The sequence below is a fragment of the Solanum stenotomum genome, chromosome 11 (genome assembly GCF_019186545.1).
Source record: "Solanum stenotomum isolate F172 chromosome 11, ASM1918654v1, whole genome shotgun sequence".
NCBI classification, from domain to species: Eukaryota; Viridiplantae; Streptophyta; class Magnoliopsida; order Solanales; family Solanaceae; genus Solanum; species Solanum stenotomum.
Window position 1 is genome coordinate 2,355,026 of NC_064292.1, and position 24,324 is coordinate 2,379,349.

The 24,324-nt window shown below is 35.6% G+C and overlaps 1 protein-coding gene across 3 annotated transcripts; it reads left to right on the forward strand.

Moving 5' to 3' along the window:
• Positions 1 to 653: 653 nt before the first annotated feature.
• LOC125843597 (ubiquitin C-terminal hydrolase 13-like) lies at positions 654 to 23,883 on the forward strand. Of its 3 annotated transcripts, none has more exons than XM_049522733.1 (32): positions 654 to 807; positions 1,135 to 1,201; positions 2,546 to 2,690; positions 2,781 to 2,938; positions 6,362 to 6,627; positions 6,711 to 6,929; positions 7,005 to 7,113; positions 7,205 to 7,320; positions 7,538 to 7,636; positions 10,115 to 10,224; positions 11,244 to 11,318; positions 15,030 to 15,108; positions 15,206 to 15,355; positions 15,448 to 15,528; positions 15,626 to 15,745; positions 16,199 to 16,321; positions 16,843 to 16,920; positions 17,014 to 17,102; positions 17,185 to 17,293; positions 18,283 to 18,351; positions 18,426 to 18,536; positions 19,611 to 19,666; positions 19,810 to 19,987; positions 20,062 to 20,163; positions 20,288 to 20,359; positions 20,492 to 20,557; positions 20,789 to 20,854; positions 21,925 to 22,011; positions 22,116 to 22,232; positions 22,455 to 22,529; positions 22,618 to 22,704; positions 23,330 to 23,883. In XM_049522733.1, the coding sequence occupies exons 1-32, from the start codon at positions 778 to 780 to the stop codon at positions 23,369 to 23,371; spliced, it is 3,351 nt and encodes a 1,116-aa protein (XP_049378690.1). In that variant the 5' UTR covers positions 654 to 777; the 3' UTR covers positions 23,372 to 23,883. The 3 variants fall into 3 exon arrangements, with proteins under 3 accessions (XP_049378690.1, XP_049378691.1, XP_049378692.1); XM_049522734.1 differs by having other exon boundaries at positions 16,843 to 16,917; positions 17,011 to 17,102; XM_049522735.1 differs by having other exon boundaries at positions 15,209 to 15,355.
• Positions 23,884 to 24,324: the final 441 nt, after the last annotated feature.

Consider the following 24,324-nt stretch of genomic DNA (forward strand, 5'->3'; position numbering starts at 1 on the left):
CATGTTTGTTAATTTATTATTTTTTTAATAGTAAAAATGTCTATATAATTATTGTCAAACACCTACAACAGTATGCCTAGTACCATAATATAACTTTTACTATTTGAGACTCTTCTATAATACTTAGACAAAAAAATATAAAAATTTATAGAACTATACGGAAATCAAGACAAATCAAGATGATAGAATGATTTCAAAAATAATAATTTTAATTATATAAAATAAAAATGATATAAAATCGTAAATACATTAATTTTTTGATATTTTGAGAGCTTTCAATGTGATTTACGACATAATTTAAGAATCATATTTCAAATATCGTATTATTACATGTTGCTTCTTTTGCTTAAATTATCGTATAATCTATTTGTGTTTATTATTTTTCTATGTTATTTGTAAAATAATTTCTTTACTAATATATTTACTTTTCAAATCTACTTTGAAATGCTTTATCTATATCGAGGTTCGACATCATTCCGTTCATACTACATTCTACACTTATGAAATTACCATGAGTATACCGCGTTGCATATTTAATCAAATATACCAAAAAAATAAAAAAATAATTTTTTTAAAGTGAAAAAAAAATGATAAAATAAAATAGGTAAAAAATGTCAACTACCCAAAATACCCTTTCTCCTCTTTTTGCAAACAATATTTTCTTTGGCCAGCTTCTGGCGATTTCCTATTTACAATTGATCTCTCGATTTCACTTTCAGTTTTCTTCTCAAAATTACAGCAAAATCAACTCAAAATTCTCTTCAATTTCTTCATCGAATGACCATAATGACTCCTGCTCCTACCGATGTAAGTCTCAGTATTTCTTGCCCTCTGTATGATTTTCTAGTCAGTATACACAGGCATGTTCGTTTGGTTGTTTCAATTTTTTTTTTGAGTTTTAGTTTGTTTTGTGTGTTTAAAATCAGTTTAGGGCTTGTTTCTGCTTGTGGATTTTCGTTGATTTCAGTTTTTAGTTTATGTTTATTGTTTTAGACTGTATACAGACATGTATACATGTTCAATTGGCGGATTCAGTTTTTACTGGAGTTTTAGTTTTCTGTTTTAAAATCGATTTGGTGGTGTTTATGCTTCTGGGTTTTTGTTGATTTTGTTTTTTTACTTACGTTGGGGTAGCAGGAAGAGGAGGAGATGCTTGTTCCGCGTTCAGATTTGGTATTTGAAGGACCTCAGCCTATGGAAGGTAAAATTTGAAGTTTTTAATTTCTGGGTTTGTTTTTGTTTTTTTTCAACTATGACATTGCTAGGCTTTGGAGACATTGTACTGGGATTTAATGGTTCTATTAGGTTAAATGTTGGCAAATAGAGAAATGCAAGGGAAAAGGACGCAAGAAGGAAGTAATTTGCCTGTAATGATTCTAAGCGTTTGAGGGAATAGTTTTTTTAATGCTGTGGTGTCTAGGCTAGCTTATGCACATCTCGACTAATTCCACGGTCTTTGTCCAACAAAGGCTAGAACAGATGGAAAGAGATCACCTAGTGTTTTTGTCACCTATTGGGATTTGAATCTGAGACGTCTCATAGTTCTTGATTCACTTCATTGACCACTAGGCCACCCTTTGATCAATTGAGGGAATAGTTTTAGGAGGAAATTGTGATTCCACCTTGTATTTTTTTTATGGTTATTGAAACACCCTTGGCGAATCCCACATCTACGGGAGAGATGTTGGGTATATAAGAAAACAAGTCTTAGACCCTAGTTTTAAACCCGTGCAGGCTTAGGTCCAAAGCGGACAATATCACTAGTGGGCTGGGCTGTGACAAATATGGTATCACTTATGAGTGCCACTCTGCATGCGACCTTGAACAACGGTGAGGCAAATCTCAACAAGGACGTTGAGTCCCTAAAGAGTGTATGAAACACCATAGGCAAATCCCACATCAACAAAACATGGGAGAGATGCTGGGTATATAAGGAAGCAAGCCTTAGACCCTAATGACGTGTTTTAAACCCTTGCGGGCCTAGGGTCAAAGCGGACAATATCACTAGTGGGCTGGGATGTGTCGATGTGATAGTTGTACATTGTTGGTAATGGTGAAATCTCGTCCTTAAAGAATCCAAGGGTTATTAAGACGGCAGATTTCCTAGTATCTGTTTTGTTTGCCGTTTGTTGTATTTATATGTGCTGGAATATATGATTTCAGTTCTTATTTTGTATGATCATTGTGTTTTCACTATTTTTCTGATGGCGTGTTTGATGAGTGACGTGTGGGAAAATTGAAGATTCCTTACCTTTTGCAGTATTTGTTTAAAGTTAAACCAGAGCCACTTTGTTGTTTCCAGGGTATCTTAACTGTTCTGTTACATCTCTAGTGTCATGCTCATGTAGCATATGGGCATTTGTTCCATGAATATGTCTTTGCAGATATAGGGACCGGGGAAGGATTACAGACTGCATCTTAACCACAACCTGCCAAATTTTATGATATTCAGCCATCAGTTGATTGTTCACTATATATTATGCTAATTTCTTGAGAATGGGCTTTCAAGTTCTTTTCTAATAGTTCCTCCTTAATTGCTTGTTAGCACAAGCAGAAACCGGCAATGATGTGGAAAAGCAGCCACCAGAGGATCCTCAAACTTCAAGGTTTACTTGGAAGATAGAAAACTTCTCTAGGTTGAATGTAAAGAAACTATACTCTGACCCTTTTGTTGTCGGTGGCTATAAATGGTATTGTTAATCTCTCCATGCTACTTGCAAGTTTAAAGCTACTTCCATAATCCCATGATGACCTCTTTTCTGCTGTTTTTGTTTTGCCAGGCGGATTTTAATTTTTCCCAAGGGGAACAATGTTGATTACCTGTCCATGTATCTGGATGTTGCTGATTCAGCTAATTTACCTTACGGGTGGAGTAGATATGCCCAGTTCAACTTGTCAATTGTTAACCAAATTCATAACAAGTACTCCATCAGAAAAGGTACTTCAGTAAGAATCCAAAATTCTGATGATCTCGCCGATAATAGAAAACCAGTTTCAGTTGTTTACTTTATGGTGTGCTTGTGCCAATGCTTTTGTAGTCTTTACTATGACTTTGGCTGTTGGTTACCCTTGTATGCCATAAAAGAGGTGATATTTTATGCTATTCAAAACAGTGTCCACTAGAATAATTTGGTTTTGGGTCTTTTGGCTATACTTTGTTGAGGAGGCAAACATCATATTGTCTTTCTACTACCGATTCATTTAGATGACAAGTGTGAATATGTATCGCCATGTATTTGGTGCAACCTGATTAGCTCAATGCATCCCCNAAAAAAAAAAAAAAACAGAATTGCAATGAAAAACTTGTTTCTATAGTCATGGTCAGTAGCTACTAGAGTGGGGCCTGTTTGTTGAGGATCTCTTGACTAACATTTGTAAATAGGAAGTTATAAGTTCTATTCCTTAAAAATTTAAATATCAAGTTTTTTTAATCTATGTACTCTTGCCTGCCAGTTACTGTTTTCATTTTCTGCTGCTTTGTGGATTGCTGCCATTTTTGCCTGCTGTGTGTAATTCTGTTGTGTAGAGCAGTGTACCCGATTTGGTCCTCCTCCTTCAGAGGTTAAAAGAAACTTTCTGTTGATAGGAAGAGAAGAATAGTGTAACTGATTCTTGAACAGAAATGATGTCTATTGGTTCTTCGTAAAGAACCTAAGAAATGAGAAGTCAAGAAAACGCAATGAAGGAAAACTACCATATACATAGCCAAGCTAGTTTTGTTACTCTCTTAGCATTCTGCCTCCGTATTCGAAAGCATGTCAGTGCAACCATAAGTTCTTCCTTTGCATTTGTGTGCAAGTTAATACAAAAAAAAAACCCGGCCCTTGATTCAATGGGACATATTTGGTTGAATTTCTTGAAGTTATGCTGTTTTGAGATAGTACAACAACTACACCTCAGTCCCATAGGGTTGGCTATATGAGTCCTCACTAACCATGTTTTTCCATTAAAGCTAACTCATAATATCATCGTACTAAATAAAAATAAAAGTGAAACATAATAAATATATATTAAGAAAATAATTATAATAGTAAAATTTCATTATATTTTTACAGGCATATAAATCTATGATAGGCCAAAATACTCCCAGAAAAATAAAAGGTTTAAAATCAATGTACTAACAAGACTAAAACCTATTCCCTACTAGTAGATAACACCTATATGAATTTTTTTCTTCCATTGCACCCTATCTTTAACCAAGTCCACATTGATTCCAAGAAATTGTAGGTCTTTTGAGACAATTTCTTGCCATGTAATTTTAGGTCTATCTAATATCTCTTCAACAATTGCGCTCGCCATAGTTTCATACTTATGAACTTGTGTATTTGTAGGTCGACGTAGACATGACCAAACCATCTCACTCAACTCTCTAAACGACCTTTTCTCATTTTATCCTCAATATGTGCTACTTGTACCTTCTGGTGAATGTGGTAATTTTTAGTCTTATCTAATCTTGTATGACCACACATCAATCTTTGCATTTACATCTCTGCACCATTCATCTTCTGAATATGTTGGACTTTAGCAGCCCAACATTCACTATGATATAACATTACAACACACCATTGTAATCCCATAAGTGGAGTTTGGGGCAAGAATATCAACTAAGTCTGGCCCATGTAGGTCTCGAACCTGCGGCCTTTGCGTTATTAGCATGGCGCACTAACCAACAGAGCTAATGGGCCTTGCCAAAATTTATTTTACTGAGCTAATTCTAACCACTATGACATTTAACATTTCCGGTGAAAAAGTTATTTTATGAAACTTAACTTTTACTTTGGTAGGCATTATTCTATAATGTAACACTTTGATAACACTTCCCCATTTCAATCATCTTCTTTAATTCTATGAATAACATACTCACAGTGCATGTTTTCAGTTTTACTTCTACGTCTCCTATAACCCTCACTCTCTAAAGTGCTTCTCCATAGTTTAAGCTTTTTTGACACCCTTGCTTTTTTCGTCAATTAACACATTAAAATCAACATATAACATGTAGCATGGGTGGGGCCTCATCTTGTATTGTATTGCTATTTTGAGATAGGTATTATAAAAACTATGGGACTAAGGTTCTTTGACAGTCATGTGACTCACATAATTGATTATTTCTAAAGGGAAAAATTAGCAGATAGAGAACGGAGGGAATGACACCACCAAAATAAAAAAGAAAAAAAAACAGAACACCACCACCACCACCACCGAACTTGATAAGTAAATTTTGTCTCCTGTTATTTTCCTTACTTTTTATTTCTGCTTCTGTAAGAGAGACTAGGTGAGATCTGCGTTGCAACCAAAGTTCTTTTTGGTGTCAAAAATGTTTGTTTTGGTGAAAAGGGTATGAGTTAGACAACATTTATGTGGTTACTGAACTTCTTGTGCTTGGAATTGGTTGTGGCTTTAAAGACTCCCGTGAATGAATAGGAAATCTTTCTTACCCCTCATTTTGAGCATGGTAGATATATGTCATTCTCCCCATTTATGTTAAAAAGAAACTGTGCTGTCACAGAATGACCTGTTGAATCGATTGGATACCAAATTTAGCATCTCTTTTAATGTCTTTGTTGTCGATGTTTAAGTACTGTATTGTAAAATTTAGAGGGGAAAAGGGTCATATCTCTCGTGTAAAGTTTAGTAAGTGTATATTACTGGTGTAGAAGGAGCACTGAAAAATGCCAAGAATATATCTTGGAGCTGTTAGACTCCTTTCAGGCATAGAAGCCTACCAGGTATGTTTCGCTGTACAAATACCTCATCACTGGGGATTGTATACTTTGTTTAGGTCTTGATTCCTTTTTCTACCGATTGAAGCTATATTAGGTGCTGAACAAATCTCTTCATTGTTTGGAGTCGATTGATTCCTAATCAAGTCCTAACTTGAAGTATATACAGTGAAGAACAAAAATTGTTTGGGTTCGAGGCAAGGTCATTCTCCCCTGTTACGAAGTTCTTCTGCTCTAATATTAGAGATAAGGTCAACTTGTAGTATTGACTCATGCAAAGCTGCTTCTCTAAAGTTGGAGTCCAATCACTCTCAGTGAGAAAAAATAAGTTTGGAAGGCACGTTGCCTCTGTCTTTGCAAGTGCTCAGTAATAGTAGTATAGTGGAAAAATTCCACACTTGCTCAATAGGTGCATGATCTCTAGTTATTTTGAGTTTGAGCTCTTAGGCAGTATATGATTGATTATAATGTAAATGTAGGCAGAATCAAATATTTACATAATTCTTTTTTGGCTAGTTCCAGTTTGTGTGATTTTATTATTGTCAGGCTGTTTCAGCTAAGCCCACAACTATTTGAAACTGCCATGGTTGCATTTATGGTCTAGTAGGTTTATATAAATGTTATTCTCGCATGCTTTACAGAGACGCAACACCAATTCAATGCAAGAGAAAGTGATTGGGGTTTCACATCCTTTATGCCACTTGGTGAACTATATGATCCAAATAAAGGTTATCTTGTTGATGATACATGTGTTGTTGACGCTGAGGTAGCTGTCCGAAAAATTGTTGACTATTGGTCGTATGACTCAAAAAAAGAAACTGGCTTTGTTGGACTGAAGAACCAAGGAGCTACCTGTTATATGAACTCACTTCTCCAAACTCTGTACCATATTCCTTACTTCAGGAAGGTTAGCTACCTTTTATCCATTCTATTATGGGGCCGATTGTTAAATTTGTATTAATTGATTACGAAGTTTGATTTTAAATTCAGGCTGTATACCACATGCCTACAACTGAAAATGATATGCCCTCCGCTAGTATCCCTCTAGCGTTGCAAAGCTTATTCTATAAGCTCCAGTACAGTGACAACAGTATAGCAACAAAGGAGTTGACAAAATCATTTGGATGGGACACATATGATTCTTTCTTGCAGCATGATGTGCAAGAACTCAATCGTGTTCTCTGTGAAAAGCTTGAAGAAAAAATGAAGGTAAATCAAACTTCAGTTGGTTATTGGTGCTTCAGTAATTTCTAATTGACATGATCACTCTTTTTCTGCTGTTAGGGTACTGTTGTGGAAGGCACTATACAGCAGTTATTTGAAGGGCACCATATGAACTATATTGAGTGCATCAATGTGGACTACAAATCTACAAGAAAGGAGTCATTTTATGGTTTAGTAGATCAGACAAGCTCCTGATGTTGTCTTCTATAACCATTTAAGTTTTGCACCTTATGGTGTTCTGTATATATTGTGTGTGGCAGATCTTCAGCTTGATGTCAAAGGCTGTGCTGATGTTTATGCTTCTTTTGATAAATATGTTGAAGTTGAACGTCTCGAGGGCGATAACAAGTACCATGCGGAACAATATGGTTTGCAGGTGAGATAGCAGACTAGTCTTGCAGTTCCAAGTGCTCCTTTAGTTACTCTGGGAAAAGTTCGCATAAGTTCCTATAAAATTAAGCTGCAAGGCTGCAACTACATTTGGCAACATTGTCTCGTATTTCTTTTTATCTTCTCCAGTTTGTTGATCTATTGAAGGTTTAGGCTATTTTTCCTAGGTTCACTTATCTAATGTTACTATTTGGTTGTTTCAGGATGCTAAGAAGGGTGTCTTATTTATGGATTTCCCCCCTGTCCTGCAGCTTCAGTTAAAGCGCTTTGAATATGATTTTTCGCGGGACACTATGGTGAAGGTCAGTTTTAACAAGGTCCAGCAAATTTCCAATTTTTTAATGGTCCACAATATCTAATTTTCATGCTGAAGACCGTTCTTCAGCTCTAATGCCCTGCAATTGGAAGCATGGAGTGTACACAGTTTTAGAATTCAAACATAAGGTTACAACAACAGAAGAAGACTGTCAAATCACAAAATCAGCCCAAAATAATGGGAAAGCATATTAGGACTTCATCAGAGCTTGAAATTCAGTTGGAAGGTCACAAAATTAAAACAAAATTTGATTGGTCAGTCTGAGGGATTGATCTTCTAATGAAGCAAGTTAGGATTTTTCTCATCTAAAATGCAAGCCGGTAGCAAGACATCTTTAGTCATATCGCAAAGCAGTCATTAGTAAAAGTTCTGTAGATAATGGTATAGATTTCTGTAAGAATAATGAAATAGATTTGTTTTAATCGTTCATTTCCATTTATATGATGACTCTCAGATGAAAATGATGGATCCATTCAGATCTTTCTTGTTCATCTTCAAGAAGTTTTGACATATAAAGCTAGTTATCGTTCTTGACATCAGTAGGTTAAATACATTTGCATTGTTTAATCACAGAACCATAGCGTGTTTTATGAAATCTAGAGAAAAGGTGTACTTATTGATTGCCAGTACTTTCATCTTGAGGTTAATTTACTTAATGATGCTTGAAGAGTACCTCTGGGTGCTTATATATATCATCAAAGGTAGTATTCTTCTGTTTATCCTCTCAAGAGATAAAGTAGCTTATCGTCATCAAAAAGGATAAAACAGCTTATATTTTGTGCTGTGAAGTGTTAGTAATGCTTTTATTTAATACAACTTTTGCAGTATTCAGTTGTTACCCTCAATGGTTTTCACAATTAGGGGTAAATGGTTGCTAAGGTTAGAAAGATAGAAGCAATGAGTTGGGGGTTCTTAAAGAGATTTAGAAAACAAGTACGGTATCAGTTCAGGTACGTAACCGCTCTTTGCAGCCTCCGTCCAGAAAAGGAAACCAAAAAAAGGATGGAAGGATTATCTTGCTGCTTATGTGCAAGCTCAAGTTGAAAATATAAAAATATAGGAAGGACTATTGGGCTGCAGCATTGATTGTGGGAAGTGAGAGTTGAGAAGAAGCTTTTTTACAACCAAAGGGAAAATAACCAGTGAACATTAAGCTTGCATTTGGACATGTGATGTCAAGTCATGATTTCAAAATCAGCATTTGTATATGCGATTTGGGATCATGATTTCAAATCCCCAATTCTCCAAAAAACATGATTTGGGATTCCAAATCACGATTTCATTTTTTTAAAAATGTAACACTTGACCCATAAGTTTATATTTTGTAAAAAAAGACCCGTCATTTTATATTTTACAAAAAAAGACTAATGCTCGGGGTGAAGTGATTGTCCGTACCATGTGAAATGATTATATTAATGAATTACTAGTTGCTACCATTGTTGACTAGTGGGTATTTATAAAATTATGTGTATTTGAAAGTTTGTAATCATAGACATCTATTTATAAAAAGGAACATGGAGATTTGGGGTTATTGATGCGGCGGCGCCTTAGGATATTCCAATATCTTGTTTATGAACTATGGTTTGCTCCTTTGGTAAGATTGTATAAGAATTGAGGATTTTTTGATAGTTTTCACTGGGGTTTTCGTGTTTATGAGAAAAAATGTCTTAAAAATTTCAAATTGCATGTCCAAACAACACTTCAACTTAAAATCAATCAGATCTCAGATCATGATTCCATATCACATGTCCAGACGGGGCTCTAAGTTAAGCAGAAAAAGAAAAGCAAATTATTGTGGCACTGCTGTTTATGCATATCAAACATGCTTTAGAAATTCATATAACACAAACCTGATTATATTGGGGCTTCCTTGTTCATTTAAATTTTTATCCAAAGTTCATTCCCCTATAAAACTAGGTCTAAACCTTTCTATAAAATTGTGGGTTTAACAGCTAGTTGCTCGTAGTTGGCTCTAGACAATTAGTAGAAATTTGATGGCGTTTTTCCCAAACTTAACTATGACCCTGTCATTTAAAGCCTAATGTAGGTGCATGAACTATATGTAGTTCTTTAGAATATTTCTTTCTTTTTCTGGTATACCTTTAGGTTATTTTTTTCCGATAAGCATTTTAATGATATTTTGATTGTTTTCTGCAAATGTTATTCAATGTTCATTGCATTTCTTGGTCAATATGGTGGTGCTCTTGTTGAAGTAGTGTGTAACCATTGGTGATGCATGTAAGAGGAATTTTCTAAATACAATCATCTTTTCTTCAAAGTTAACCCACCCTTTGTAGCTTTAACTGTTCAACAGCCTTGCACATAAGGTGTATCCTTCTAGGCCCTCCGTTAGACAAAGTACCATCAATAGGATGAGAGTTACAGAAAAAAGTAGCAAAAATACTTGTCAGATTACCGATATTCATCATTTGATACGATTTTATTGTTTGGTGATGCAATGTAGATAAATGACAGGTATGAATTCCCTCTGCAACTCGATCTAGATAGAGAGAATGGTAAATACTTGTCACCTGAGGCAGATGGAAGTGTCAGAAACCTTTACACACTTCACAGGTATCAGATGCTCAAGAAAGTCTTCATTATATCTTTTTGTGCTAAAATGTTAATGTAATATTCCAGTTCAAGGCATATAATTTAGATGTATAACTATTTCCCACTCGGTTCGATGAGACTCCTAATTCTGTAAATGCTAGTTAATGAGGGCCCTTAAATTCGTCCCAGAGGAAAATAGGGTCTGTTTACTTACATTTGGTCTAGGAGTCTACATGTCTTGCAGATAGCTTCTAAATTTGGGATTACTTGTCTTCAACAAGTCGTGAGTTGCAACATCACTAGATAGGGTGGGGCATTTAGAGTTTTTTATTTTATTTTTAAGTACTCTTCCTTTAATTTTTTTTTCTTATGTCACCCTTTTCAGTGGTAATGGGTTAGCATTTCACTTGAATTTTTTGTTTCAGCAGTTTGATTTAAACAAACAAGTACATGCTTGTCCTGTGCAAGTGTGCATGCCTTCATCCTTCTTGTTTTGTCTGTGAATGACCTTACTCAAGAATTGGCCGTCTCTTCAGGGATTGCAAAGGATTTTACACTGTTTATATTATTTTTACTTCAGTAGTATTTCCAAATTTAGTTAGAGTTCTACAGCTGTGAACGACTGCCTAAAATACAAGGTTCTCCTGCTCTAATCTAAATATTTCCAATTTCACTTAGGAATGAGAATGTCTCAGTCTCTTTTGTGTGTGTGTATGTTCCTACATTGAAGTTTTGGCTTTGAGTCCTATTTATTGTTAAGTAGGAAATAATAAAGGGCGATGCTATGACAACTGGATATGCTCTTTATGGATGAGCCAGTAATTCCTGATTATGAAGTTCAACACAACCATGCTTGGCCTAGTCTATTAAAAGTTTAAAACAGACTTCTGGATGCCTAAATCATATCTCAGATTGTCCACTACTTTAGTGTCTTGTGTATATTTAAGCTATGAATTCACATAAAGTTCTTTAGCTCATTCATTTATTTTCCTGGCCTCTTGATCTTTTTCTTTTTTTGGGGAACTTTTTTCCATCTGCAGCGTATTAGTCCACAGTGGTGGTGTGCATGGTGGGCACTATTATGCTTTCATAAGGCCAACTCTTTCAGATCAATGGTAAACATTTCTGAGTTTGTATCTGTGCTCCTGAACTTTTTGTATGACAGAATCATGCATTCAACAGATGTATCCTTTTTTATTTTTCTGACAAGGACAGCTGTATTCTTTTTTCATAAAGCTATCTTCTTATTAATGTTAAGTTGCTTTGCCCTTTTGGTGGCAGATAAAAGTGATAGTAGACTAGTAGTTGACAATCCTTTGACAATGTTTTTGAGATTCTGCTCTTTAATAGCCACCCATAAATCTTCACATTACTGTTCTTCTGTTTAATTTTTCTCAATAAGGTAATAATTTAATGAACAACAACAACAAGATACCCAATGTAATCTCACAGGTGGCGTTTGGGGAGGGTAGAATGTACGCATACCTTATCCACTACCTTGGGGAGGTAGAGAAGTTGTTTCCTAAAGACCCTCGGCTCAAGTAACACATATCAAAGCAGTTTTTTTAAAAAAGAAACAAAATACAGAAGTAAAGTACACATAGCAAAAAGAGAAATCATTACATAACATTCAAAAAAGAACACTAACAAACAAAATAATGTAATAACTGAAGCAAAGAAACAATAGGCAATAACAGAAATCGAAGGGCAAGAAACTACGAGACATAGAACTACTGCTACCAGTATGCAAGGAGAAACATGTATGGTGCACCAAGACTATCCTGCAATAAAGTGAGACAACACTCAACTACCTACTAACCTTCTACCCTAATTATCGACCTCCCTACCCTCCTATCTACGTGTCCTCGGTAAGCTTAAGATGCACTATGTCCTTTGTCTAATCACCTCTCCCCAATAGTTCTTCAGCCTACCTCTAACTTCCCTTAACACCTTGTTTGGATGGTTGTTACCCAGTGTATTGTATTGTATTGTATTGTATTGTTAGTTTGAATACAACGTTTGTTTTGATTGTTACATAAAATCTATTGTATTGTATTGTTTAAATCCATCGTTAGGTAAGGACGAAAAGACCAATTTTATGTAACGATTGATTTGGTGCAATTGCGTCGTTACATTAATATTTTCTTCTCATTTTATCTTTATTTATTTTTTAATAATCATATTTCATCTTTTGTCCTACATTTTCATAGTAGCCTACTCTCCCTACATTTTTTTTGTATGTTTATCTTTCAGATTATAGATTTGTGACATTATGTAGCGACGGCACGATACAATCCATCTAACTTTATTCATTAAAACAATACAGTAGGATACTATACAATACAATACCACACATTATGAAACAATACGTAACAACCATCCAAACAAAGTGTAAATCCACCACTGCCAACCTCTCACACCTCATCACTGGGGCATTTGTGCATCTCCTAATCACATGCTCCAACCATCTCAGCCTCACTTCCATCATCTTGTCTACCACGGAGGCTACTTCCATCTTGTTCGGGATATCTTCATTTCTAATCTTATCTCTCCTAGTATGCTTATACATCTATCTGAGCATCCTCGTCTCCACAACTCTCTTCTTCTGAACATGAGAATTCTTAACTGGCCAACACTTCGCCCCATACAACTTAGTCGGCCTAGCCATTTGTAGAACTTGCCTTTAAGTTTCAGTGGTACATTATTATTGCACAAGACTCCAGAGGCTCTCCTCCGTTTCATCTGCCCTGCACCAATACACTGTGATATCTTTTTTTTTAAATAGGTAACTTTGTAATCACTGAAAGAACTCATCAAGAAACTGATGAAGAGGGATTATACATTGTGTGATATCATTGTCGATTTCTCCATTTCCTTGGATTAATGACCCAAGATACTTGAAACTTCCTTTCTTGTGGATGACCTGTGTATCAAGCTTCAGTTCTACGCCAACCTCATGCATTACAAGGTATAGTAATTTAATTGAATATGTAAAATATGTGGGATTAAATCCTAGCTACTAGCAGTACGCCAAGAAGTAGATAAGCTACACAAACAGTTAGTTGTCTACACGAAGGCATCCAATCTTCAATACAAGCAGAAACTTCATAGGTGCACCAAGAATTTACTAAAAATAAGAGGTTATCCTGCAAATGTACACAACTAGGATGTATACCTTCAAACATTCACCTAGTCCTTTATTTCCAAATGACCCACCTGAGAGCTGAAGGATTCATGCCTTGTGTCTTCTCCTCCTCCTCATCCTGAAAACCATTTACTCTTCTTTTTTTTTGAAACTGGTAACATTGTATTCCTCAGCATTAAGGGCTATGCTGGCCACCTCCAAAAGTGTTAGTTACATAGAAAAACCAACAAAAAAACAGGACTACTTACAAAGCTCCTATGAAATCCACAGTTAAATTTCTTCTTCTATGTTCATTTCTTTACACCAAAAACCTAAAGTGGTAATTACTTTCCACTTAATCTTCTCTATAGTGCATTCTTTCCCTACAAAAATTCTCGGATTTCTCTCCTTCCAAATGATCCACCAGATACAAGCAGGTACTGTTCTCCACCACCTCCTCTGGTTCTTCTATCTATAAATCTTTATCCTCAAGATTGGGTTCTGAGTCCATCATTTTACTCTTCTTTTGTTTCCTCACCTGATAATTCCTTTGGCCTTTGAATTATAGTACATCCAGTTGTATTTAGCAACTTATGAGTTCTTGCTCTAACTGTGCTATAAACCCGGGGATGCAACTTAATGCTTCTTTGGAGGCATCCTAAGCTGTTCTCTGGAGGAGAAATATTTAAAAAATGCAGGAAATCCCCAGGGCTGATGGGTATTGACACCTCTATTTGTTGTAATGATAAAGAGACCGAAAGACTAGACAGTCTTCGAACAAGAATTCACACTTAATTAAGGCAGACTTTATTGAGTTTAGCTTGGGACCTTTTACAGTTTTATCATCCTTTAGTCTGTATAGAGCCAAAACTGTTTTTGTTGTATATGATTTTAAGATTACTCATATAAACTGGTTGCCAACCTATTAGATCAGCACCTGCTAGCACTAACTTGTAGCTAACTTTTCGGAGGAGCCTGTATTTACTCGTAGTGATTGGTTTTCGTAAAAGAACACAAAAGCGGCAAGGTTGGCACCTGTTTGAGAGCAAACTGCAATTAAAACACACTTCAGTGGGAAAAAAAAGGCACAGATGAAAAAAGAACTAATGGACCAGGAAATTAAAATCATTGCTACTAAGCGAAATGTGTGAAATAGAAAAATGGTGTTAGTTAAATCAAAAACTGCTTTAAATTTTTGATTCTAGCGAGAAGGCTCAAATTTTGGTTCTAATTCAGACAAGTGACTACTTTTTAATCTTAATTTTCTGATCTCCGGTGATTACTTGTTGGAGATCCCTTTGACCTCACAGGAGTTATTCCTGTTGGAATAATTTCTTTGTAATGCTTAAATCATTGGTAAATATAAAGTTATTTAAAGTTGTGGTGCATGAGATACTCCTTGTGAGGTAATCTTTGTGTTCAAACGGACCTAATAAAGTTGTTTATAGTTGTGGTGCATGAAATACTCCTTGTGAGGTAATATCTGTGTTTGGCATGGCATAATCTACTAATGGCCTCTTGACTTTTTAGTCCAGAATTTTTTAGGATGAGTATTTTATGATTCAATATTTGGCTAATAGTGTACTTTTAGGTACCTGGATTTTTGGGACTCCAAAGTTTTGTGCTTTGGATTGAAATATATACCATGTTTCAACATGTATCTTTTTCTTCCACATAACTCAAATTAACCTGATTTTTCCAGGTATAAATTTGACGATGAACGTGTGACTAAAGAAGATGTGAAAAGAGCTCTAGAAGAGCAGTATGGAGGAGAAGAAGAGGTGATTCTTGATTTGATTTTACTCATTCACATCTTTTCTTTTGATTGCAGATTTGCTGAGTTGTTTCTCATTTATCGTCTCTTTTTAATTTATATAGCAGTTGCCACAAACAAATCCTGGATTCAATAATACTCCCTTCAAATTTACAAAGTACTCAAATGCTTACATGCTGGTCTATATTCGGGAAAGTGACAAAGAGAAAATAATGTGTAATGTTGATGAGAAGGACATTGCTGAGCATGTCAGGGTAAGATGCTGACTGCCACATGAGTTGTTTACTTTATGTTATTGCATTTGTTTATTGGTTTGCCGCTGACTAGACTAATGAACATGTTATAGGCAAGGTTAAAGAGAGAACAAGAAGAGAAAGAGCAGAAGAAGAAGGAGAAAGCAGAGGCACACCTTTACACAATTATAAAGGTATTTTCTTTAAATATTCCACTTTTTCAGTGATTACTGGGACGAAAGGGTGGTGTTTAAGGTGAGAACTTTTGTACCTAACACATCACCTTTTCAGGTTTCTCGTGATGAAGACCTCAGACAGCAGATTGGGAAGGACATATATTTTGATTTAGTGGATTATGACAAAGTTAGGAGTTTTCGCATTCAGAAGCAGACACTTTTTAGCATTTTTAAGGTAACATGATATTCTTTTTAGCTGTATCTCTATTTTTGTTCCTAGGTATTGTCATGTGTATCTTGATTTATCAGAAATTAACACTGAGCTTTTATAAACACTACTATAGAGGTGGGCGTAGGTGTGGAGAAAAAGTTAGCTTTCTTAAACCTATGCTTTGATTAGCCTAGCCATCTGTGTCTTTGTTTTGGCTTTTTGACTTATGGCTGTCCAAAGTAACATTAGTTCTGTGTTTTTGTGTCCATTATTGATGCAACATTAGGTTAGGGATCTATATTTTTGCGATTCACTTCCTTAGACTTTAAAGCAGGTGAAATCTGTCTTGACTTATGAAAATAGAAAATTATTTGAAATCTGTCTCGACTGTTGAGGCCTTTAAACTTTTTACATGGAATCAAGCTTAGACGTAGTGGTTACAATGCCTCTGTTGACTAATTATGTTGCTGCATGCAGGAGGAGGTTGCCAAAGAATTTGGTGTACCGGTGCAATCTCAACGTTTTTGGCTATGGGCAAAGCGCCAGAATCATACATATCGTCCAAATCGGCCATTAACACATCTCGAAGAAGCTCAAACTGTAAATACTTCTCTTTAAATTATTAGACAGATCCAGTAAACTGTCCTTTTACCATGATGTTTATTGACTTAAACCGGATGTTCCATACATTAGACTCCTCATCTAGGGTTTGTGGAGACTCAGAGTTGTATAACCTAGTCCAATAAATCTAGGGTGAATACTGAACTTACCTGTATACATCAACAACTACTATGTGTCAGTCCCAAATAAGTTGGGGTCATCTATATGACTCCTCATTTCGCCATTTAAACTTAACCTGAACCCTTTTTTCTAACCAAAAAACAAAGAAAAAAGGATCTGTCTCCTTAGCAATCTATCTGCTGTGCCAAGACTTGCTGTCTTTCATGGGATGCTGATGTTTATTTATAATTTGCAAAGACAATGTAACTTCAAAAGGTGTGACATCTGTGTTAAGGTGACTTAGATCAGGACATCACTGATCCCCACAAACCCCTATCTAAAGTCATGCTGACAGATCTCTGTGTTTGCTCAATTACCTGATAAGTTCTACACAAATTTAGGTTGGGCAGTTGAGGGAAGTGTCAAATAAGGTTCAAAATGCAGAGCTAAAATTGTTCTTGGAAGTGGAGCTTGGACTGGTAAAATATTCTTCACAAGTTTTTCCGGTGAAATGCTAATTTAAAGTTTTCTTTTTATCAAGCATTATTTAATAGCGTGTGCATAATTACAAGGACTTGAGACACATCACTCCACCTGACAAGACTAAAGATGATATTATGCTATTCTTCAAGATTTATGATCCTGAGAAAGAAGAGCTGAGGTAATATAAATTATATTCTTTAATGTCCATTTTAATTAAACATTTATTTTTGTTGATTGATGATTTGTCTCTTGTACTGAAGGTATGCTGGAAGACTCTTTGTGAAGGGAACGAGTAATCCAACTGAAATCTTGAACAAACTAAATGAAATGGCTGGCTATGCCCCTGATCAAGAGATTGAACTATATGAGGTTTGTTCCTAGAACATCTCTGGGTATTATTGATGGTCATTGAGTGAGTATCATCACTTTTTTGGAAATTAGAAGTTTTAGAGATGCGTTAGATAGGCATCCATGCCACTCCAGAACTTGCAGTTGCTCTGACAGCTGTTTCCCTTCCAGCCTTGTTATGCTGGTCATCATCCAATAGTATCTGGATTTTCTTCCTTTAGCACATATGCTTGCACTTGCTTGTGCCTAGGTCCAAGATTAAATAAATGGTAAAATGTCTTGGCATTTCTTCTTCGCACTGGCTTTTCTCCTTCAGGCTCTTATTATGGACTCGCCCCTCTTCCTCCTCATTGGTTTATAGTTGTCGAAGTGGTGGCTTTTAAGAGTTGTTATTTTACTCTTTTTTTGTTTTTTTGATCAAATCCTTGGTTTAGATTCGTTTGCAGTTCATGAGAAACAGAAGATTCAATTCCTTTATGGCTAAACAACAATAGGAATGTAGAATAGCGTTATATGTGTGGACCCAGAAACTTAAGGCTTTAAACTGAAGTTCAGAAGAAGACCAAATTGGTTAGAATTTTTGTTACAAAATTTCAGACGGTAGACATTGTTAGGGACTGTAGTGATAGGACTTCCAATTCAAAGGAAGAGCTTAAAACAAAATGACCACTATGTGGTCAAACTTTTGGTTCCTCTAGAAGCTTATGTTCCTGATTGGTTCCTTTACAATCTTAAATCTTACCTTCCATTTTCCAATTTGTGTGTGGACCAAACATATGTCTAGGAGCTTATTTCCTGATGGTATCCTATGCAATCTCGACATGTCATAGAATTCATATGATCTTAATTCCTTTTTACCGTTTCTAGTTTGCTTTTGGATCAGAATCGCTTTCCATAATTTGGCGACCTAACAATGCCTAGAGCAATTCTAACTATCTTTAAGGGGACTATGTTTGATCATTTCACTAGTTCATTTGTGCTAAATCTCACTTTTGCTTAATTTTGTTCAGGAAATAAAATTTGAACCGATTGTCTTGTGTGAACCCATCGACAAGAAATTTGCTTTCCGAACGAACCAGGTATACCTAAACTACCATTAAGTGTGTAGTGGCAGGAGATTTCATTTATTTGTCTGATACTCATTTCTGTGCAGCTTGAGGATGGTGATATAGTATGCTATCAGAAATCCCTTTCTTCTGAAAGTCTCCAGAAGTTACGGTATCCAGATGTTCCTTCTTTCCTGGAGTATGTTCAAAATCGCCAGGTAATCTGTGTATAGATTTATCAGCTAGTTTTCTCTTCCATTTTGTCCTGTTAGTTATGTTTTCAACATTGCTGGTAATGGATAACGGATATTGCTTCTTTTTTTTTGCCTTAGATAATGGGATACTGATTAGCGGCCCTGGTCGCTCAGATTACTTGTATCAACTTAATAGATGAGAGAGAGATGTTTTGAGAAAACTTGCTGACTTCTCCGTAAATTGCTAAAGAAGTTTTTGATAGGCATAGCTGCTGAATTTTAATATCTTATAAGATTACGTTGTTTGAGCTGGTTTCTTTTGTTTAGAAACTTTGTAGTAACTCACAGTCTCAAATTTCCATGAAACATTTTAATTAGTGTTGCAACGAAAAATGATTGCTTAGATTTTGTCACTGACCCTGCTAACACGGGATGCTTTGTGCACTGTGCTTCCCTTTAAGAAAAAAAGTAGTTTACTGAAATTTGATGATAAAGAAAAAGGGGGTGGCTTGTATGATGTTTCTTACCACTAGAAGCAAAACATGGACGTCACCATGTCTATGTCTCAAAATTTTGACGATAAAAAAATGTAAACCTTACTTGAGTAGAGAAAATAGGCAGTTCCTGTCTTCCTGACATATATTTTATGTATTTTGAAGTATGTTATACGTAACTTAAGTGTTCCTTAATGGGCTAGTTTCAATTCGATCGCCAAAGTTCTATCGTTTTTGGTTCTGTTTTAAAGCCGGAGGCCATAGCTGATTCTTTGTTCCTTGCATTCACTGTAAATAAACTATTTTTGGATGTACTATTTACCAACATTCTCTTTTGCTGGTTTACATCAATAATACACTTTTATTACTTATCTAAAAAAAAGTTTTAACTTGTGGTTCCCTGGTAACAAAGTCGAGTTCTGTTTATAACGAACAGAAATTTGTACATGAGATGGGTTAAGCATAAATAGACCTTACTTCCAAAAGGAACTTTGTGATGTCCTTATTCTGTTCCATATCCAATGAAATATGACACTGGAATTTGTCTTTAGCTTTACTATTTCTTTGTTAATTATTTTCTGATCTACTATAACATGTCTTACAGGTTGTTCACTTCCGATCCTTAGAAAAGTTGAAGGAGGATGATTTCTGTTTAGAGCTGTATGTTCTAAAACTTTGCATATGCTAATAATGTCATCTTACTCTTTTTTTCTTCTTTATTATATATTATAAAGGTAGAGTAGATGATTTACCACAAGGTTTTATCACTATTACTTTCTCAAACATTTTCTTGTTATGAAAAGGTCAAAGATTAATACATATGATGAAGTTGTGGAAAGAGTAGCTCAGCGACTTGGCTTGGATGATCCATCTAAAATAAGGCTCACACCCCATAATTGTTACTCTCAGCAACCTAAACCCCAGCCAATTAAGTACAGAGGTGTAGACACCCTTGGAGATATGCTGGTCCACTACAATCAGGTGAGTGTAACATTGACTAATAATTATGAGCATTAGTTCCTGAAAGTCTAACTCTTTTAACTACTTGTTGACAGACATCTGATATTTTGTACTATGAAGTACTGGACATTCCTTTGCCAGAATTGCAAGGTTTAAAAACCTTAAAAGTAGCTTTTCATCATGCTACCAAAGATGAAGTAAGCATACTGCTCTGATTTTCATTGATTTACTCTTTTACCTTTCTCTAACCGAGAGCACGATTTTTTCCTTCTGAATTTTTGCTTTTATAATTACTCAAATTTCTCCTCCTTCGCTTTGTAGGTGGTCACTTACACTATCAGACTACCAAAACAATCTACTGTTGGTGATGTAATTAATGATCTAAAGACAAAGGTAAAGTGGTAAACTTGGTCTGGTATTGCCTAGTTTCAACTTGTCTGTGAACTGAAAACTTACTCTTCTCCTTTATTGATGCTTCTATTTTGTTAGCTTTACTTGATGCTACTCTACTGTGCTGCATTACAGGTTGAGTTTTCAAAGCCAGATGCAGAATTACGATTGCTAGAGGTCTTCTACCACAAAATTTATAAAGTATTGATTTCAATCCTTCAACATTTGCTTCATTTTATACTTCTTAGCTAGGTCTTCTTATTTTGTCGCCAGAAATATTTGCCTCTGGAGAAGTCCTAGTCGTTATGACATAAGCTCAGAAACTGTTCAAGTCTACAAATAATATAAACAGTTAACTGATATATTTGTTTGTAGACATCGTCTTTGTCTCCATTATATTTACCTCTTGTTTTAATGATTGTTTTCATGCAGATATTTCCAACAAGTGAGAAGATAGAGAACATAAATGACCAGTACTGGACATTGCGGGCCGAAGAGGTTCTCTCTCTTACACTCCCTTTTCTGATTCTCCACTTCTGTCCCTACTATATCTGCATGTGCCTTTATACAGTGGCCATTATGTTGGGTAAGGTAGTGAGTTTTCCTGTGGTCAAAAGTTTGAACACATATTGGTAGTTTTCTTATGGTCAAAAGCTTGAACAAATATTGGTAGTGTTCCTGTGGTCAAAAGCTTTTATCCTTCTCTTCCTCACCCCCTCCTCTCAAACTAATTACCACATATAGATGCTGCTGACTTTGACTTACAAGTTGGTCATAAAAAAAGATTGAAATCATGTAGGGCCTTTACAAGCTACTGCTGTCATCGATAGTCTTATTATATAGATCCATGAATCTAAAGAATAGTGGTGTGAAAAAGCAGACGAGAATAAGGTCTTAGTTTTTTTTTTGATACTTTCATCTAAATTGGTGCTGTAAAGAAAGAAAATGGACCTTGAGTTACCCCCCCAAAAACAAATAAAAAATAAAAAATAGCACATTTGTTGATCGAGGCAAATTTAAGGCTAAATTATGGGGCACGTGAACCTGTGGTCTCACCGCAAAACTAGGTATTTTATATATATATTTCGTAAAATTGGTAGAATGTTATCTGTTACTACTAGTGCTACAAGAAAACTAAATGGTGCACTTGGTTGAATGTTGTCACCTAGAGCTAGAGGTCTAGGTATCAATTCCCACTTAATACATATTCTTCTTTCTTTTTTTAAGTGGTGCACCCATGTTCTACGAATCCTAGATTCGTCACTGTTTATTGAGGATTATCCAAATGCTATTTAAGGAGACAACATCCCATTCCTTCAATCAAAGTGCGACACTTAACATCCCCACACTTTTAGGGTACATGTGGAGTGTGGACAATATAGCATAGAAGCCCAATAATAGCTAATGCTAAATGTCAGGTGTTGAATATTATTGGCATGCTACTCCTTAATAACTTCCTTGACGATAAATATGAAGCGGCAACTCAATTACCTTTCTAGGGCCAAAAACACTATTTGACACTGTTAAATTGCAGTTTATTAATCTGTATCTTCTCTTCTTCCCTGCAGATTCCTGAAGAAGAGAAAAATCTAGGCCCGAATGATCGTTTGATTCATGTGTATCACTTCACTAAAGAGACTGCACAAAACCAAATGGTAAGATTCTCTCCCCCCATATCCTTACCCACAGGGAAAAGGTGAACAAGAAAAAAGGAATTTTGTCTCATGCAGCATTGTTTACTTCTTGACATTTGAAACAGCAAATTCAGAATTTTGGGGAACCTTTCCTCTTGGTTATCTATGAGGGTGAGACTTTAGCTCAAGTGAAGGTGCGAATACAGAAGAAATTGCAGGTCCCAGATGAAGAGTTTGCTAAGGTAATTTGCAACTTGACATTGCTTTATCTTCCTATGAATAGCTATTTTACTCAAACCAATTTACTATAATCGCTTCCCATTTTACACATATATTGGTTAGTACTTGGTTTCCTTTATCTTTTTTTTTTGTTTGTTTGGGGGAGGGGGAATCGGGAATGGTTTGGATTAGTATGTATGTAGTTGATGCTTGGTTTCTTACTTTAATTTGTTTACAACTTTCAGTGGAAATTTGCATTCCTCTCACTTGGCCGTCCTGAGTACCTTGAGGACTCAGATATATTGTCCAACCGTTTCCAGGTACTAAACACCAACTCCTGCCACCGCTAAAATTCTCATTAAATGAATCTGTAATTATGCATCTTTGGATCTTTTTGTTAACATGCAGCGAAAGGATGTTTATGGTGCTTGGGAGCAGTATCTTGGCTTGGAACATCCTGACAATGCCCCTAAAAGGATTCATGCAGCATATCAGGTAATCTGAATGTTCGGTTATAACTCGTGGGCATACTCTGTAATTGGTAAAAGAACAAAAAATTAACAGCTTTAATACGTAAAGTTAGTTCCAGAGAGAGATTTGACTCGTGGACTCTTGAGGTTTCTTTATCATGTCTTTGGCGGGTTACGAGTCTAGGAGTTCTCCTTTTGTGCTGCCTATGTTCCATAGTTGTCATTACTCATCTAGCACTTCAGAGTATTTCCATCTGTTGAGGATGAAGGCAAACTCTTAATTACTTCAAGATTTATCTGATTTTCTGTTGAATACCTCTGCTTCTATCGGCGCTTCACCTGGGAACATAACCTAGTTACATTAGTAGAATCTCTGGAAGGAATTGGAGAGATCAGAGTTCTAGTATTGAATGCAAAAAAGGCTTAACAACCGTATAAAAAGTTGATTTTCCGATTGAATGCATGTACAAATTGCAATGTTTTACTTCAATGTGCTCCTGGTATCGTCTCTTTGTTTCTCCATGAGATGAACTTTGGTTACTGTGAAGGTCTCTAGCTGTACCTGTCCTCTACTCTGCTGAGTTTTTAAATAAATGGGACTGGACCTCCTCATTTCTTAATAATACCTACTCTTTTCTTTCATGTTGCAGAATCGCCCGACGTACGAGAAGCCTGTTAAAATTTACAACTAACACTGCTGAAAATGAAGATTGTGAGATGGTTCAATGCTACGATTGACCATTGCATTTGTCGCTGAAGTTAGAAGCCAGTTCGAGTCTGTACAGGGTCTTGTGATTTTTGTTACTGAAGCATCTTGTATTCTGATATGGATGTGAAGTTTGATCCTAATGCAGCATCCATATCTCAGTACTTGAACTCAAGTGATGCATAAATGACCTATCGATAACTCTCTCTCTCTCTGTTCAAGTGTAAGTGTAAGCGAGCCATACATTGGCAAAGAATTTTGAACAAATGAATGAATACATGATATATTGTGCTTGATTCAGTTCTGACTTTTATCTGAGCAGAAGAGTACTAAGTTTTCTGCCATTTTTGGGCTCTATAGATGTGATTTTTTCTGGTAGAGATTTTGAGGTTTTTGCCTCTGAAATTGTGTAACCTGAAGTAAGTTTGGTAATTTCTTGCTATTGTAATTAACCAGTAATGAAGAGTGACAAATTGTTTGTCACAAGTACCTTTTGAATTTTTTGTTTTCTTTTTCATGTGTCCATTGATAAGGCAATTGTGCAGCAATAAAGCTGGTTTCTGGAGCTGTAGTTGAAAGGAAATGATGGTTAAAATACAACTTTGCTCAAGTTTTAAAATACTCATATGGTGTATGGAACACCACTTCGGGACCTGATTAATTTGGGATTCGTATTGAAAAGTTTAGTAAAATGCTTTTCTATTAAATATCTGATAGATTCATTTGTCAATATCTGATATATTTCTCTCAAACTTGACATTCAAGGATACAAATATATACTCCATAAAATTTACAAAATTGAACGCAATATCAATTTGAGTAGTAAGTTAAAGTGTACACATACATATATACGAACTTAATATTATTTTTTATTTCTATACACAATAGATACTGAATTTCATTAAGATTATTTATCCCACCATTTACATGGGATGGATA

Excerpts from the sequence above, each read along its gene's own strand:
- LOC125843597 (XM_049522733.1), top strand. The coding sequence starts at position 778 with ATGACCATAATGACTCCTGCTCCTACCGAT. Across the intron at positions 19,667-19,809 it reads GATGATTTCTGTTTAGAGCT|GTCAAAGATTAATACATATG; the intron begins GTATGTTCTAAA and ends TGTTATGAAAAG. Across the intron at positions 22,530-22,617 it reads TATTGTCCAACCGTTTCCAG|CGAAAGGATGTTTATGGTGC; the intron begins GTACTAAACACC and ends GTTAACATGCAG.